This window comes from Plectropomus leopardus, chromosome 11, assembly GCF_008729295.1.
Source record: "Plectropomus leopardus isolate mb chromosome 11, YSFRI_Pleo_2.0, whole genome shotgun sequence".
NCBI classification, from domain to species: Eukaryota; Metazoa; Chordata; class Actinopteri; order Perciformes; family Serranidae; genus Plectropomus; species Plectropomus leopardus.
The window spans coordinates 22,679,233-22,696,803 of record NC_056473.1 but is presented as its reverse complement, the minus strand read 5'-3'; the positions used below and the strand labels follow the sequence as shown (position 1 = coordinate 22,696,803).

At 39.6% G+C, this 17,571-nt stretch overlaps 1 protein-coding gene across 1 annotated transcript in view; it reads left to right on the top strand.

The window, feature by feature from the left end:
• Positions 1-10,438: 10,438 nt before the first annotated feature.
• mrpl23 (mitochondrial ribosomal protein L23) overlaps positions 10,439-17,571 on the top strand; it is a 42,017-nt gene continuing 34,884 nt past the window's right edge. Inside the window, exons 1-2 of the mRNA XM_042495423.1 lie at positions 10,439-10,568; positions 13,270-13,392. Coding sequence (XP_042351357.1) covers positions 10,549-10,568; positions 13,270-13,392 — 143 coding nt within the window. The 5' untranslated portion in view covers positions 10,439-10,548. The remainder of the gene's footprint in view (positions 10,569-13,269; positions 13,393-17,571) is intronic.

The window sequence follows — 17,571 nt, the reverse complement described above, 5'->3', positions numbered from 1 at the left end:
AAATGGGGGATCGGGAGGGTTTGGCTGAGTCTCGGAACTGCCCGCCGGGGCGAGGAGGCCATGGACAGCCTGGAAGGGAGGGATCCCCATGCGTGCTTGCAAACCCCCCGTGCGCTCTCCGTGCGTAAAAGACTGTGGAGACTTGTCATCCGGTGGTTTGGTAAACGGATCAGGGGCATCAATTGGGCATGGCAAGGTCAGGACACTTGCCTTATCCAAATGCGGTCTTGTGGTGTTTCATATTTGAATAGAGTGCAAGGAGTGATGTCAGAGACTGAAATTGAGAATTAATGGAATATTTAAAACCAACACTGTCACTGAGTTTGAAGTGGATACATGTAATGGACTGGTCCAGGGACTTGGTTGCATGAAGAAGCTAAAAAGGCTTCGAGACTGTTTGCATTGACAATTTTGCTCATTTTACAAAGCAAGATGAGGCACCTGCCATCCAGCACTCTCCTATGTAGCTCACCTTCACCAAGTACCAACCAAACCAAAGCCAAGCATTATATTTTTGATATTGCATACATTTACAAAATTCACTTTTTTGAGCTTTTGTCTGACCTTACTGTCATTTTTCTGCATTTCTCCAAGTGACACTGATTTCTAAAAAAAAAAAAAAAAAAGCTCTGATACTACATGTGAAACTACTGACAACATTATGTCACAAAACTGGAAGAAATCTCTTACTGAAAGAGATGCAAAACCCCTGCGAGAAGACCAAATAATAAGAATCAAAATGTATTGCAGTTTAATCACTATTTTAGGACGTGATATGCAAATACGGAGGATTCTTTAGGATAATCACATACAATGAAAAACCAAATGTGAAGCAATATGATTATCTGTGATGGATTTAGGGTGTGTTGTGATAACATATCATAGACTGACTGCTGTTTAATGTGCTGAGCGTCTCATGTGGAGCGCAGAAGACATTTTAGGGCAGGAATGTTGTTTATGAGTGCCTCAAGGGTGGCAAGGGGTGGCATGATTGGTCGAAGGTGGCATTCATTGGCATTTGGACTGTCAACATCTATTGTGTCTGGAGTTATAATGTCAACAAAGTATAGATCAGCTTCCGTTTGTGCTGAGTCGATGCACAAAGCTTGACTTTCTCACAGAAGTATATCCTTTGCCATAACTTTCCGAAACCTAAACTGTATACAGCTCATGTTGATTCATTTTGATCCGGTGTCACTATTCATTTATTTCAACACAGTTCTTACTGTAACATGGTCATGGCTCTACTGGTATCCAACAACAACTTTATCGGACCCAAAAATAAGACAAGAGGAATCATGGCTTGAACAATGTTGTTGTGTTTGTAGGGTTAATGTCTCTTCCGCAGTGCTGTGCACAAGATATCCCAAGAGTGTCGGCTGACATACCTTGAAGATCAGTTGCCCCTGTCCCCGTTTATGCATGTCAGCCCCCCCAGCCTCTCTCCGATCCATCACATAACTCTGGCAGGGGCAGAGACACTGGATAAGGCTGTGGGAACCTGTGTGAGCACTCTACCTAATCGCCCCACTCCAACTGCAGTCGATATCAAAATCTATGGAAATCAGAGCGTCATCATGTGTGACATTTTTGCAATCTAGTGTCAAGCTTTTTGGAGAAGACAAGACAGAAGATCCTATTGTTGATTTGTTTGTTGCAGGACACAAACGGTGCTTCTATCTGCACACTGACCAGTTTGTGAATAAAAGACAAAGGGGCTTCACAGTCAGTGAGCGTCATAGTCATGTGTGAGTCTTTTAGTGAAAGAAGGTACAGAGTACTGAGCACATTTGGTGACACATTCATACGGCTCTTTGCTTCAAACTGTTCCTGATGTTGCATTTTATCAATGCATTTGTGTGCATGTACTTGCACTGTAGATAAATAAGCGTTTGCATGTGTCAGGCGTACACGCTTACATTCAGAACCCTGAAATTCAAGTTCAACATGGGCCTTGTGGCAGCCAGGCTCCTGGGTCAGAGGTCAGGCTTATGACATCAACGGAACATCCAGGGGGGAGGGTCTAAATTTACACGCCATCCAGATTGCCCGCGACTCCATCCCTCGTGGCTATTAATAGACAGAGGACTGCTGCGTGGCATGCACCCGCTCCCTCTGAGAGTGTGAACATGGGACATGAAAAAACAGAGGAATCTGACCTGAACTGGCCATTACCTCTGACCACTCATTTAGTGTTGATGGCAAAGGGGCAAGGGTTTAATTAGGCGTGGGGTGGAGCAGCTAATGGTTTATGTTTTGTGTGTCAAGTTGGCTGCTTCATTCAGGCTAGAGAAAGTTAAAGGGACAGTCCATCTCAAAATCAAACAGGCAGATTTTTTTCTCTTACCCGTAGTGCTAATTATCAACCTTAATTGTTTTGGTGTGAGTTGTTGAGTGTTTGAGTTATTGGCTATCGAGGTATCTGCCTTCTCTCGAATATTACAGAACTAAATGGCACTCTGTCTTTGGTGCTCAAAGCACCAACAAATACATTTGAAAAAAAAATCAACAGCAATGTGTATTTCTAGAAATCATGACCCAGTTACTCAAGATAATCCACAGCTTTTTGTGAGCAGTTTTACTAAGGAACTGTTTTCTTTTTACCAGCGTACACCTGCCTATTAATGCACAGACGGAAGCGTGCATGTACTCATGGACGAGAGGCTCATGCTTGTGACAAGGTGAGATGTAAACATTAATCTCAGTGGTGCTAAGTACGCTATCAGTAGGTGCAACCTTTTTATTCTGCATGGTGATACTGTCAGCGGGTGTAGCTTGGTAGAATGATAACAGTCCCTACATGAAACTGCTCACAACAAGCTCTGCGGATAATCTTAGGTAACCAAGGTCTTGATCGCTGTTGAGTTTTATAAAGCACCAAAAGCTGATAACCATCTAGTTCCATCATATCGGAGAAAAGTCAGACATCTCCAACACTCATTAAAAACTTCCGATAATTAATTAGTTTAACAAGTTAGTACACTAATGTTAGTACTTAACACTAAGTAGAGCTGAGGCTGATGGGAATGTCATTAGTTTTGCAGGTGCTTTATCAAAACCTCAAGAATTTCACATGGTCAAAGTTTGGTAAGATCATGGTGCTGAATGAAAAGTAATGATCCAACTGTAGTCATTAGTATTCATTGTCTCCATATCTGTACAAGAATTTGTGCCAATCCATATACTATAGCCTAGATGTTGAGATATTTCATTGGGTAAATCAGGAGATCACCTGATTCCCTGTGATTCATGCTCTACGAACCAGGAATATCTGTATCAAACTTCCTGCCAGTCCATCCAATAATTATTGAGATATATCAGTCAAAGCAGTGGATCGATGGTTACAGAGACATGCAATAAGGGTAGCTAAAATGTATAAGTATAAATCAATTGATGTGTTCAATGACCCCTGATAGATAACAAGCCACTGAGGCCTTGTGAATCTTGTATCTATGAAACATCTGCTACAGATTGTCAACGCGGGATGAGAATGGTTTTAAACACAACTGCTGCCAAAAATGATAATTGGCTCCCCCGACACAGTTCTGCCTCATCCCTGACTGTGGTACATAACACACATAACATACTGTAGCCCAAGCCTACTGTACGAGCCTCGCTTGTGACAGCAGACGCTAACAGGCCACTGTTGAACCGGATCTGGACTCTCTCTAATTGCTCTCTCTGTCTTTGATCGTGTTCCTGTACCTGCTCTTCATCCACTTCTCTGTGGCTCCATGCAATAAGGTAGTACTGCTGCTGCTGATAACATCTTTGGATTAGATGTTTTGCACGTAAAGTGTTATGTAAAAAGGTCAAGTAATCATTATCACATATTTTTGCCAAACTATTTAGAGAAATGATTCAAGGCATCAGTGCGGTCCATTCTTCATGGAGGGATGAAGTGCCTTCAGAGGGAAACACTTAAACAGTCCCGTTACATGCAAAACTATTCACTTCAACTGACAAACTTTTCCATCTTCGCGTCTGGATCTTCAATTTACCGTTTCCCTTTTTTCTTCTCCAGGATATTCAATACCGACAGCTTCTCCTCCGGCTGCCTGAAAGTCGGAGGGGGAAACTTTCCATGCGGCCCCAGTGCCCGCTCTTGGCAGGACAATCCCGCTGTAGACCAAACTGTTTCCGTCTATCCACCTCTGCTGTTAGAGCACTCCCTCCTCCTCCCTTACTTTCTCCCTTTTTGTTCTGTGACACAAACAGCCACTTTCCACTGCCCCAGACCTGAACCTTCATTACAATTCTCTCTCTAACTCTCTCTCTGTCTCTCTCTCTCTCACACACAAACACACACACACGCGCACACACACACACACACACACACACACACACACACACACACACACACACACACACACACACACACACACACACACACTAAAGTGGTGAGAGTTAAGTCTCACTTAGCTGGAAGTGTACTGAGGGCATTACTGAGTGTCTAAATTAAAATGAATTGACTGCTGATTGAACTCAACATTAACCTTACACGTCCAACCGAGTATAGTTATAAGTTGTGTGTATGCATGCCTATGAGTGTGAGGCTTGAAAAGTTGCATGGATATTATTTATCAAATTTAAAGTTTTAGAGTAATTATAATGACTGCATTGCCAAAATTCAGGGCTAAAGAAATACTGCTAGGTGCATTGATCTGAATTACTATAATATCAGTTGCTGTGCGTCCCTCTGCTGACCAGAGCTGGAGTGTAAGTACATTTACTCAAGCACTCTACTTTAGTACAAATCTGATGAACTTTTATGTTATTTTAGTGTTTTAATGCCACTCTCCACTTCTACTCCATTACACTTCAGAGGGAAATATTATATTTTTTATTCCACTACTATTATTAGAGAACTAGATTATATTTTTGTGCACAGGTCATATGGTCAAATAGGTCAAAATTAATTGGCAACTACAGTATTTTTTTTATAATTGTGTAGGTCATTTTTCATGCAAAAACATTTCATGGTTCCAGCCTCATCTAAACCGTATGTCTAAGAACCTGCTGCTTTTCCTTTTTTTTTTTTGATTTATTAAATTTATTAAATTTGTACACTGCGCAATTTTTCCACCTTTTTATTTTTTTAATGCAAATCATGAAAGAAAGTAGCTAATTAATTGTTAATTAAACATTTAAAAATTTGGCACACTGACAGTTCAATTGAGGGGAAAGTGTTAAATTTATACTCCAAATGGGCAATGTATCTTTGGAGATACAAATTTTAATCTGGAAAGTAAAGGTTACATTTTGAATGAAAATCATGAAATACTGTTATTTTAGCCTAGTAATTAACTACTTTTCCAAAAATATTTATATGCGCCTGCCCAATTAAGGGCCAATATCACATAGAAATGATATAGGTTTTATAAATGTAAATAGCTTTCCCACAACAAATGCATGTTAAGGTGTTTTTAGGCACTAAGATCAATCTAAAATCCATAAATGTGAGCTGCAGTTAGTAGCTTCACCAGCAGGTGGTAGTACATGCACACACAGAGGACAGACCTGAATGCGGCTATAATTTTTCCAACCTACTTTAAATGAAAGCACGCCCACTTTATGACAAAGCCTCGACGGCTGTATTTCCATGGATACTGTGGTCTTGCACGTCCTGTGAAATATAACAGCTACAGCAGTTTGGATAGACAGCGATATGGGGTAGTAAATTTAATGAATTTACTTTTTGTCAGACCACGAATGAGAAAAGAATTAGCCAGAAAGCGCACCGCACAGTCCCTCAATCCCTGCTGCTAAGAGACTACTTCGCCGGTACAATAGCAGATGCCATCACAGGCGATACACATGCAGCTAGTAGTTGTGGCAACTTCATGGAATGGCAACATTTCAGCTGGTACAAGCCCTACTGCTGGAGGTCTGATCCACCCTGAGTCCCTTCAAAATCAGCAAACTTTCTGTTGCTGCTGTTACACAGGTAAGATAAACCCGGCAGGCCGGCTGGCCACCAGCCTGCAGTGACCCCTGGTGCTAAGGTTGTGCGCTGGCTGAAATCGCATTGCTACAGCCACTAACTGAAGGTTAGTCTCTGAAGCTGCTCTCCGATGGAGTAGTCTCCCACTTGCGTAGGCTCATTTATGGCCTGATAAACAGTAACTTTATCAAATTAAGTGCCCCATATCACTATATTCTAAACCATTTGAGCACGGTTTCCATAAAACAGCCACAAACAGGCTTTCGTCTTATAGAAATGAATGTGGTTTCATCTAAAGTAGGTTGGAAAAACAATAGACAACAGCATTCAGAGCTGTCCTTTTCTCTGTCTGTGTGTGTGTGTGTGTGTGTGTGTGTGTGTGTGTGTGTGTGTGCGTGCGTGCGTTCTGCAAACAAATAAGGGGAAGTTACAAATGTCATATGGCCCACAAACTGACAGAAAGAGATCCACAAAAGGGCAAAACCTGCTTCACATGTACATATGGATCCAAAGATGTGTAACTATGACTCAACATGTATTTCTTGTCATGAAACCATTAACCATTTGTAAAACGTAAAGCATTTTACATGGAAATAAAATATTTCTAAATCATTCTGTATTTTTGCAGACATGACTTTATAAAACAATACATGTCTGTGGACAGTGAGATATTTGTGGCTCATATTACATTTTTTGTGGATTGTCTTCTGTGGTTTACAACCATAAAAGTCCAATAAAAACTTCCATATTTGTGCAAGTGTGCATTGCATGTCTGTGACTGAATGTTACACATTAAGTTCTGTGAAGACCAGGCAGTTAGGTGGCCAAGCCATTAACCAGAATACGACTTCTGCAAAACTGTACCACAAGCACAAAAAGAAAAAAAATATCACAAAGAGCAAACTTAAACAGTTAATGAGAGCAGCAGAGCTCTAACAGCCTTTTGTCCTGGTCATTTGAAAAGCAATAAAACTCATTAATTTGGTTTGTATTCTTATGGAAACTGGTGAAACTAGATAATGTAGATAACTTTTATTTTCCCTATAAGAGCCCATCTGTGTGCATTAACAAACAGGCTTGAATCGTATCTATAAATGGCAGAGTTGGATAACAGTGTGAGACCAAAATTTTGGCTGAAGGTTGCACCGGTTCATGTTGCTGGCCCCCTCCACTCCCCTTAGACCTGGCCTGATCTGCACTGGCTTGAAGCTTGCTAAACATTGGCACCCTCACGGAGGTAATGAGTGCTGCTACTGCTACTGCACCGACAGCAAGCTCCAAGTCTGGGGCCAAGGCAGAGATAAGGGTCATATGAATGTGGAAACCAACCTTACTCACATTACAGGTATAGGCTACACAAGGTATATAAGTCATGCATTATACTATTGTACACTGAAAAAAGACATTTTTTTTCTCCCAGAATGATCATTCTCACAAATGAAAGAGTAAAATCATGTTTGGCTGTTTGCTATTGCATGAATCCATTAATGTACAGATGTTTTAAAAAGGCAGCCATTCACAAATCATGTAATAAAAAAACAACAACACATTTACATATTCAGAGCTGGATTAATTATAATTTTGTAATAATAACTTTATTCATGTAGCACCTTGCAAAACAGAGTTTACAGCAATGGAAAGCCAGCCCAATGCAAGACGTAAAATTATACAAAGAAATAGGGGAAAAAAATAAAATAAATAAAAGCAATCAAACCACAAATAAAAGGAAATAAATTAGATAAAACCTACATTAAAAAGATAAATATAAATAAATAAAAGGAAATACAAGAAATAAAAAAATTTAAAGAAATAAAAAAGACAACGTCACATAAATACAAGTCTATTAAAATGGGTTTTGAGAAGTCAATGAAAAGAAGTCACTAATTTTGCAAGCCGTATAACCTCAGCCAGGTCTTTCCAAAGCCGAGGGGCCCTGATGGCCAGAAGGGTCCCAACTAAGGATCTCAGGCTGTGAACTGGCTCATAAGGGCTCAATATTTCTTTTATGTAACTTGGAGCCAGACCCAAACAATCTTTAAAAGATCTTAAAATCATTCCAAAATGAACAAGGAGCCAGTGGAGTGAAGCCAAGATTGGGGTGATGTGATGTCGTCTGTTAAAACCAGTGAGAAGCGGACCCATCGAGTGGGTCCATTAACTGTGGGCTGGAGGGGGGTTGCAATATATAATTGCATACCACTGTTAATGCTTCTTCATAAATTGTATATATTCATTTAAATGTATGTGCAAAACCCAATGAAAAGATTTGATATTTAAATTGTTAATTAAATCTGTATGTATTAAAGAACGATAGCTGTGTCGCTCTAGAAGTTAGCGGGTTTTTAAGTGCTGACCATGAACCGCAACTTCAAATCCAGCCGGGCTTGTTGCGAGTTGTTCCACACTGTCAGATATATGGCACAAAATGCCTCAAAATAGCAGGAGGTCTATTTGAGGTTTTTTTTTAATTTCACATCATTGATATTGTTCAGTTAATAAAAGTATCATATTAGGTTGCAGCTTTACACTGGTTTCAAGGTATACTGTAGTATGAAAATTGAGGGTTATCATACAGTGTACATTTGCTTATCTACAGTTTTAAAAAAAATAAAAGAAATAGACGGAGAATCTCACCTTTGTTTTGGCTATTTCCAAAAGGGAGACTTTTTAGAAATACCTACATAAAAAGTCAGGTTTCAGTTACAGAAATAAAATGTTGTGTTTTAACTCCTTAAAGGATCACCGTAAGTGAAAATGATGATAATTCTGTAACATTGTGATACCGTGAAACCGTGCTATTTTCTAAGATTATATCATAAATTTATTGCCACACACTAAACCTGGGGCATTTGGGGCCCCTAAGAGTCTGGGGTATTGATTGATTGATTGATTCCCAAATATCCAAAATGTATCAAGTGCATTCCTATACATGGTTTATGAGTATTTGTAAAGGCTGAGTTAGCCTGCACTACTTTTTCATGTTACCATGCTTCAAGTATGCCTAGTCACATGCTGCAGGGATAATAATTATAAAAGAAAAGGAAATCATATTTCTGGCTAATCCAGGGATTTGAACCAGCAACCATCAAGTGACAACCCACACCATTTAATACCATGCATAAATTATGACATAATATTACTGGAAAAGCTTGACCATTAGTCTCAATGTTAGATTTAATGGTATTCAATTTAACTTAATAATTCATTGAACATTTATTTTCCATTTATTGAACAATCATTTTTCCATGTAATATGCAGTGGGCAGTACACACTGCGGTAGTTTTGAAGGAAGCCTTCCCACCTCCCTCTCACCACCTTTATGAATCTCCAGTACGCTCTCATATCAGCTGTCGGATATGAACCAGTTCCAGAGCAACAAACAAGTAAACAACCAATGAACTGATTGCAGCAAACATTTCTTTTCCTTCAGGCGAAAAACTTTCTAGGATGACAGGACACCCTAATATATTGTGATAAATGCCTGTGTCAGCTGGTAAACATTACAACAACTGCATAATAATCAAATGCCTAACTGCCCTCCAGCACCCTCCACACACACACACACACACACACACACACACACACTCCATGGCATCTTAACTGATGGAAACTTCCCTCCCTGGCATAGTGTGGGCTGTCAGTGTGGTCCATTTCCTGCCAGGACTGAACCGGCTGAGCCAGGGACTCATGTTCCACTCAGGAGGCCTTCAATCACTCTTACCCTCACTGCAGGCACATCGTAGTGGCTGTGAGGTCAGACAGCGGGGCAAAGGGTTTGAATGAGCGATGGGACGAGGTCTCCCTCTGCTGCTGTCTCATCATATTTGCCCTGATAAAATACACACTTTCTATCTATTTATCTATATACATACATATGTACACACATAATTATAAGCAATATTGTATGGGGGGGTAAGAAGGATTTCACGAAGGTCAACACTTCTTTTGACATTTATTATAATGTCATGTACTGAAAAGATGCGACCATTTCCTATATTAGCATGTTATGTGCTTATACTTATGGTTATATCTTTTACTCTTAATTTTAATCTGTTTACATGAGCTTAATTTTCTTATCATACATTAATACATTAACATTTTACTTACTTATTTATGAAATTGTATTTTTGAACTTGCAACCTCATATGATATTGTACTCACTGCGCAGTGCTATTTTGTTATTTGTGCTTTAACTTTCTTAATGTTCTTAATTTTGGTTATGTCATAAGGGAGCAGAAAAGGGGCTACATGGGTTTCTGACATCTTATTTCATACTGTCAGTCTTTTAATTAGCAGGCACTTTGTGCTTAAGCTTGAAAAGTGCTATATTAATAAAGATTATTATTGTTATTAGCAGTATTAGTATTATTACTAAATGGCTGGAATGACAATAAAGAATCATTGATCCTCGATCCTTGACTCCAGGCTGCATCTATGCTGCAGACATCTGAACTTTGTCCACAAGGGCATGGACCACATCCAGTGCGCCTGCGTTGTACGAGTGTCCCCGGAAGTAAATCCCTGCACGTGTAGCATATACAACCTTGAGAAGACTACAAAACAACTAGCTGGTATCTTTTGTCTGAGAACAAACCGTCTCAGAGATGCCAGTGACAAGACTGCTGTAAGTGTCGAGTTTTTCCCTCCTAATATAAAGGCGTAAAGGAAGCCTCGGCTACAGATGAAATCGGTATTAGCCCTCTTGTTGTCTGGCAGCTTGGTAAACTAGCAAATCCAGCTAACGTTAGCATGTCTCAGCCTTTCAGCTGCCCTGTGCTGTTTGTCGGAATGCAGCTTTTCACACACGCTGTTTTCATGTATTTTACACATTGTCGGTGCGCTTTAGTCAGTTGTGTCTGTGCTCACTGTGAAGCTTCAATGGTTTTAAGAAAACGAGAACATATCCAGCGTTAGCCGCTATGCTAAAAACAAACTGCCGTTAGCATGCAGCCAAATACGAAACATTACAAACTCGGGTCATTGTGTTAATTACATCCACGGTTTTTATAGCGAAGTACTGACCTGTGTGCTCATGCTGCATCGGAGCAATAATGTCATTGCAATTGTTTTCATTCATAGTAGACTTCAACGTTATTTGATTTTGCATTAGTGGAATAGTGGTCTGTTTTGATGATATTTTACTTATTTCTAAAGGTTGTAATTATAAGTCAACAAATTTGCCTTTTTTGTCAACGGATGTTTTCTTTTGCAATATCTGAAACCCTTGGGGGATGTTGTAAATAGTTTTAAATGCTTAGCAAGCTCCACTCAAGGTTTTGAGGATAACTCTAATATGACTTTTTTAATTTTATTTTATTATATATAAAGACTGGAAAGGTGTGGGTTGAAGTTGGGGCTTATTATATCTACCCTTTTACTTAGAATATTCACATGAGTGACTCATTTTAGTTTTATTAAAAAAAAATAAACCAAATACAGAATAAAGCAACAAAAAAGAGAAACGACATTCCCAAAAATGTCATACAAAATAATAATCATACCCTAGTTTTATATTTGTTTACCACTGTATTTTTGTACAGTTTTTTTTTTTTTTTAAATTTGCAGAGTCAACTGGACTGTTTTGATTTGTTATCAGCCAATCCAGAATTAACTCCTCTAATAGATACACATCTGCTCTCAATGTTTGTCCTTACCCTGGTAATGGTAACATTGTGCGCACCAAATTAATTGCTCACATCTGGGAAGACTGATTGCTACAGTTAAGTCCCTCAGGACATCAGACGAGCAGATAGACAATCCAGCGTTATAAACAAGTAAACCATTGAACCCACATTATCTAAACTGCTTCATTTGAAGGTAAAGCTGTCAGTGTGCATATTTGTAATGTTTGTAAAACTCCAGAATGACTCAGCACCTTTCTCTAATAAAAGAAACTACCCCTTTTCCACCAACATGGAACATTTTCTTTTCCGGTTCTCACACATAATTTTTAAGCACTTAAAGCATTTTGACCAACAATAAATTGGTTTGAAACCTGAAAAGTTGGCTCTCAGTTGGAACCAAAAAAAGCAGGTTTTTCTTAACCTGAAGTGCGAATTGTGATGTCATCAGTGGTCGTGTTATTTTGTTTCCTTTAGTTGCACATAATGAAAAACTGCATTAAATCCAGGTGAATAAAAAATAAGAAATGTGGCAGCAGAGGTCAAGGCTTATACAAACAGACCCCCCTCAACTTGAAAACAACAAACAGTAACAAAAAAAAATGACATGAAAAAACAACCCCAAAAAAACCCTTAAACTAACATTTTACAGAAAAATAAAACAAAAAATAAATGAAAAAGAACACGCTGAGCAGAAGTAACCAGTCAGTAAACATTAATCCAATAATCCAATGAAAACCAAGAAATACATAGACCACATTGCAAAGAGTAAAAGAAGAACAGAAAAGTATTTTCAACATCCAGCGATATCTGGCACTGTGATATCTGAGGAAATACTGGCCATGTTGAGATACAAGTGAGAAATTGTTGGAAAGAAGGAGTGTGCAGTGGTCTCATTAATAGTTGGTCCATGCTTTTATTTATAAAAACAAATATCTAATAAAAAAACAAATGCATACAGGTTATCAATGTGATTTGACATGTTGCTACTTCTCTTCACTTCCGCTGTGCATAGTGCAAAAGTTAAAGATAAATTGGTTCTGCTCAAAACTGGTGGAAATGCAGGCTGGTTCCTTAGATGGACCTACATTTAAGAGAATCCTGATCAGACTTGGTTAAAGAAGCAGAACTAATTTAGTAGGAAAAGCGAATTTCTGTCATGGGTTTTCTTTTGTATGATAACCAAAAATTTCTCTAACAAGCAATTTTGTGCAGTTTTCAAGTGAGCTGTGCATTTGTATTAAGCGATATGAAAATGTTCCCGCTGATTTTAGAGAAAAAAAAGCTCTGCCAAACCGTCTCTACGTGTCCCCGCCCAGCACAGAACAGCAGACAATGTTTCTGACCAGCTGCTAAACATAGTGGAGCATTTAGCAGCTGAAGAGCCAAATACTTCCATACGTCATTACGTACATCACATCAAGGCACAGCGCGTGGTTTGTGTGATTTGGATGGCAAACCACAAACAGTGATCACATCCTGTGGGTTTTCATTACACAGCTCTCTTTTGAAACTGACCTTTTTTTTTTCTCTACATTTATCAACTTTTGGCTAGAGCAAATGAAACTAAAATTCCACCACACAATTCTACATGATTACTTGTGCAGCTCTTATGTCATCCCAGTTGTTAGTTTGATTGTAGGAAACACCACAGACTTTCTGGGAATTATACTGTAGATAATAAGAGTCTGCCTCTTTCCTCAGATACCCTCTCTATCAGCTGGGAAACCCTCAGCTGAGGATCTTCAGACCCAACTGGTTCCTGACTCTGGTGAGGCCGGGAAAAGAGCAGCCCCCTGACACTGTCCAATTTCGCGTCGCAATGGAGTAAGTCTTTGCTTGCAGATCTTCCCTGTCATTTCGCAGAGATGCATTCAAGGAAATACAAAGCCTGAGTACTCTGCTGTTATGTCATCCCATATATCAATTAAAATGGTTGCTATCAGGAATGGAAATTGAGAGCTGGTTCCTGTTTAGAAGTGATTTTAGGTTTATTGTAGGCTGTGCTCTAATCACTTCTTTATTAACTGATTAATGATTTTGTTTATAAATTAAGAGAAAATGCCCACCACATTCCCATATGACTTAAATGATTAATTGTTTAAATTGTTGTCAGTAGAGATGCATAATATCGGATTTTTTGCCAATATGCTGATGTATAAAAACTCATTCGGCCAATATACCAACATCGATATATCCTCTTCTCCCCACCTTTTAGAGCTCTTTAAGTCTTTTTTGTAGTGGAATTAACATCATTTTATGCATACTCTTATTCTAGTGGCCCACCAGCAGATGTAAACATCAAATACAGTGCTTTTCAGTGTATGTAATAATTAATTCCTTGTGCAAAATAAGAACAATACTTCAACGCAGGGTTGATGTTTTGTACATGTTCACTGTGTCGACTAAAGAAAAAATTAAATTGTGATGTCGGCAGACATCGGCGTTTTGGCTGATTCCGATATTTCATTTTAAAGCCAATATCTGTTTATTTTGACGACATGCTGATATTATCATGCATCCATAATGTCAGTTTAATTTTCTGTTAATTAATCGGCTGTTTGCGATATGATGCAAGTGCATTAGAGGTGTAGTGGCTGCATAATATTAAGTTTCAGTCATTTTTTTTTTAAGTAAAAGATGAAAAAGTGGACAGAGGTGCCAACTCTTGACACCTCGCTGTTGTTCATGAACATTTGAACATAATTGTCTTCAATGCAGTCGTCTTCCGAAAGTACAGGCTGCTCAGCCTCAGAACAGCACTGCAGAACTTGTTTGGATTGAGCACCACGTTTTTAGCAGGTTGGATGATAATTCTCACAGAGACCTCGACTCTGAGGATGAAGTGACTACAGCAACTCCTGTAGCAAAATTTACAGTGCTTCTTAAGAATAAAAATATAATAAGCTGGTGCACTGTTTAAGCTGTAAATCTTACTCTTATGAGACTACAAAATCAGTTATTTTATTTGGCATCAAAGTTATTTTAGCGTACTACTTTTGTTAGACTATGGTAGTAGTTTAGTGTCATTCAGAACTATTATATAATGAACACATGTTTCACGTTTCAGGCTGCAATAATTTGTTTGTACTGGCACTGTGGCACTCCTGCTGGAGCAGTACTATCCTGCTGGAACTGGGCATCATGGCCACCAGGTGGCGTGACAGCCTCAAGAACAGAAATCTGCGGCTCAGTCCTGAAGTATATGGAGAGCTCTCACCCCCATATGGCTGTCTTTAATGAGCTCAGTTGCAATGATGACTTGTGAAAGGCTAACATGGGCAGCAAGGTGGGAGGTGAGGTCAAAAGTGCTTTTATTTGGCACTGCAGCGGAGGTTCGGGCCATGTTGTAGACAGCGAGACGTCAAACATTAGTCATCTAAAGGAGCCAATATTAATATCTACACAGAAAATGAAAGCGAAATGTTCCTGATCATTCTCCAAAGCTCGTCGTCCAATGGAGTTTACTTTAGGTAATACCACTTTACTGCCTCCTAATTTTATGTATGAGCACTCTTACATATTTATAGTGCATGCTGTATGTTTTGTTTTTTTGGTTTATGACTAGTCAGTTTGGTGGTTTTGGACAACACGTATTCTGTCATAAAAAGCAACAGGAGGTCCTCTCCAGTCAGCACTTAGTAGTGATGAGCTGATTCTGACTGCATCTGTGAGCCAAGGTCACTGAGGTTAGCAGTGCTCAGGCGATGAGAAGGCCAGAGCCCACACTGGCGAGAAAAAATTGAAGTTTGAGGCAGATCATCTATGTGTCTCTGGTGGGGTTTAGACCATAATCTGTTCATCCAGGTGCCTGGCCTCCCACTCTGATTCTTGCCTCTTCTCTGCCAAACTCCTAGGGTGCTTATGTAATTGTGTGTGTGTCTGTGTGCGTGCTTGTCAGTGTGGGTTAGTCAGTTTGTGAGAATGGTGTGTGTCTTTGTGTATATATGCACAAAAGTGGGTAAGTGCAGGGTGCGTGTGTGTTTATAAGGGTGTGTAAGGGTTTTTTCCGCGCAGTCTTTGATGCCTGGGAGAGGTACATGGCTGATTGATATGCTGCTGGGGCCTCAGTGTGCGCTTGAAACACTTTTGTTTTTTTATACACACAATGTAGTAAATGGACACACATGGAGAGACAGTGACACAACCCCTTATCACTCCCACTCCTGGCTTATTGATGAGTCTAAGTCAGTACAGCAGTGAAAGCTGCTGTAGCTATGACTCTCGAGGGTAGGCGGTGTTGGCGTGGGTAAGTTGTAGTGCCGAGCAGCTGTTAATGAGAAGTGGTAATGTTGGCGTTCCCAGAGCAATAACACAAGGTGGCCTTTGTCTTATTTACACCTGGGAGCTAGATATCTGTGGTTGTCGGTCTTCTTCTCTCTTGCGTTTTTTTCCCCCTGGTTTTCTTGCTTGTTTGCGGTATCACTGACTTGCTATCATCTGCGCATGTCTTTGTCTGTCCCACCCTGGGCTCTGCTGTTTATTGTGCTTTTCTTAAACGCTTTGCAACGCGTCCAAAACCAATCCCTCTTTGGCACTTGTTGTTTGAGACACCTGGGCTGCGTTCTCTTATAATGCTCTTTCTACCTGCTGGAGGGACATACTGTATTTGTTTGTCTTTTTGATTGTTCTCAAACCTTTTGTGCTATGTTAGTATTTCCTCTCCAGTCTTGAAGGAACATCATCAAATTTCTGTGTTTACACCCACACACACATGCACTCGCACTCGTACACGCACACACACACACACACACACACCTCTTGTGCCTCACCTGGCATGGCTAGAGGCCAGCGCTAACACACACATACAAAGAAAAGAACACAAAGCTGGACGTTGTGTTCGGTCTATTACTCAGTCACATTTCATGCTACTATGCTGTTTAATAACTATGAAACCAGACCATGCTGCGGTTTCTCACTGTAATCAAACATGTGCAAACTGACCCTGTTACACAGCAGCTCACATTGTCTTTCCACTCTGACAAATGTTCAGTACCTGTTGGATCCAACAGTGTTATGATCGCCATGGCAATCACTCTGTTCCTCTTCCACTTCATAAACACATGGCTCAAGTTGGAAACTGGGTTATTTTTTACGCTAATTAACCTCAGTTTATGTCATAGGAAGTCATTTAGCGAGCCAGCAGAGGAGTGTCGAGTCTTTACTGACCCGTCTCTCTGTAAGGAGTTTAGTGACTCCTGGTGACCTGTTCTTTGATCTATTTCTGTTCCATTGTCAGACCAAAACTTGAACAATAAATCTAATCCTTCACATGCTGCTCTTATTCTCTCAACTTCTCAACTATCTCTCCTCTCCCTAAGTCTCAGGTTCCTCAATGGCTTTCCTTCTAAACAAAGTCTTCTATTATGATCTTGATACTTAGTGTTGAGCAACTTCTGTGCATGTATTGTCTCCCTAGATGGGAGGGTTAAAGTAGTGAGTGTGCGTATCTCGACCCAAACCTGACAATGGGGCAGGCTGACAATGAGGAGCGGCTTTCTTTTGCCTTTCATCTGCGCAGAAAACAACTCTCCTGTTTCATTCTCACCACTAAGCCGCTCTGACACAATGTACTTTGATGTTGTGTGTGTGTGTGTGTGTGTGTGTGTGTGTGGACTGTTTGGTTAACCTTGGATATTTACCATACATTGTGTTGTTAAAGTTTACACATAAAGTGAAGTGAAAGAGACATTAACACAACATTAACATGTCAGTGCACTTTAAAATCTGAAAAGTTGATCTTACTTAAAATTTTTACATTTTTAAAATGTACAAATTTACATTTACTTTATATCTATCTAAACGTAAAGTTTACTTCACATTTAGCTGTGTTTATTTATTTATGTGAAGTTGTTCAACCTTAAAAATGACAATTGAAATTGGCTTGTGCTTTCAAAGTGTTAGCAACTTCAGTAGACCAAGTTAGTCTGACTTAACCTGATAATCACAGAGGATTTAGCCAATTACGTCTTTAATTCCTGCTTACTTAACATGTTTAAGAATATA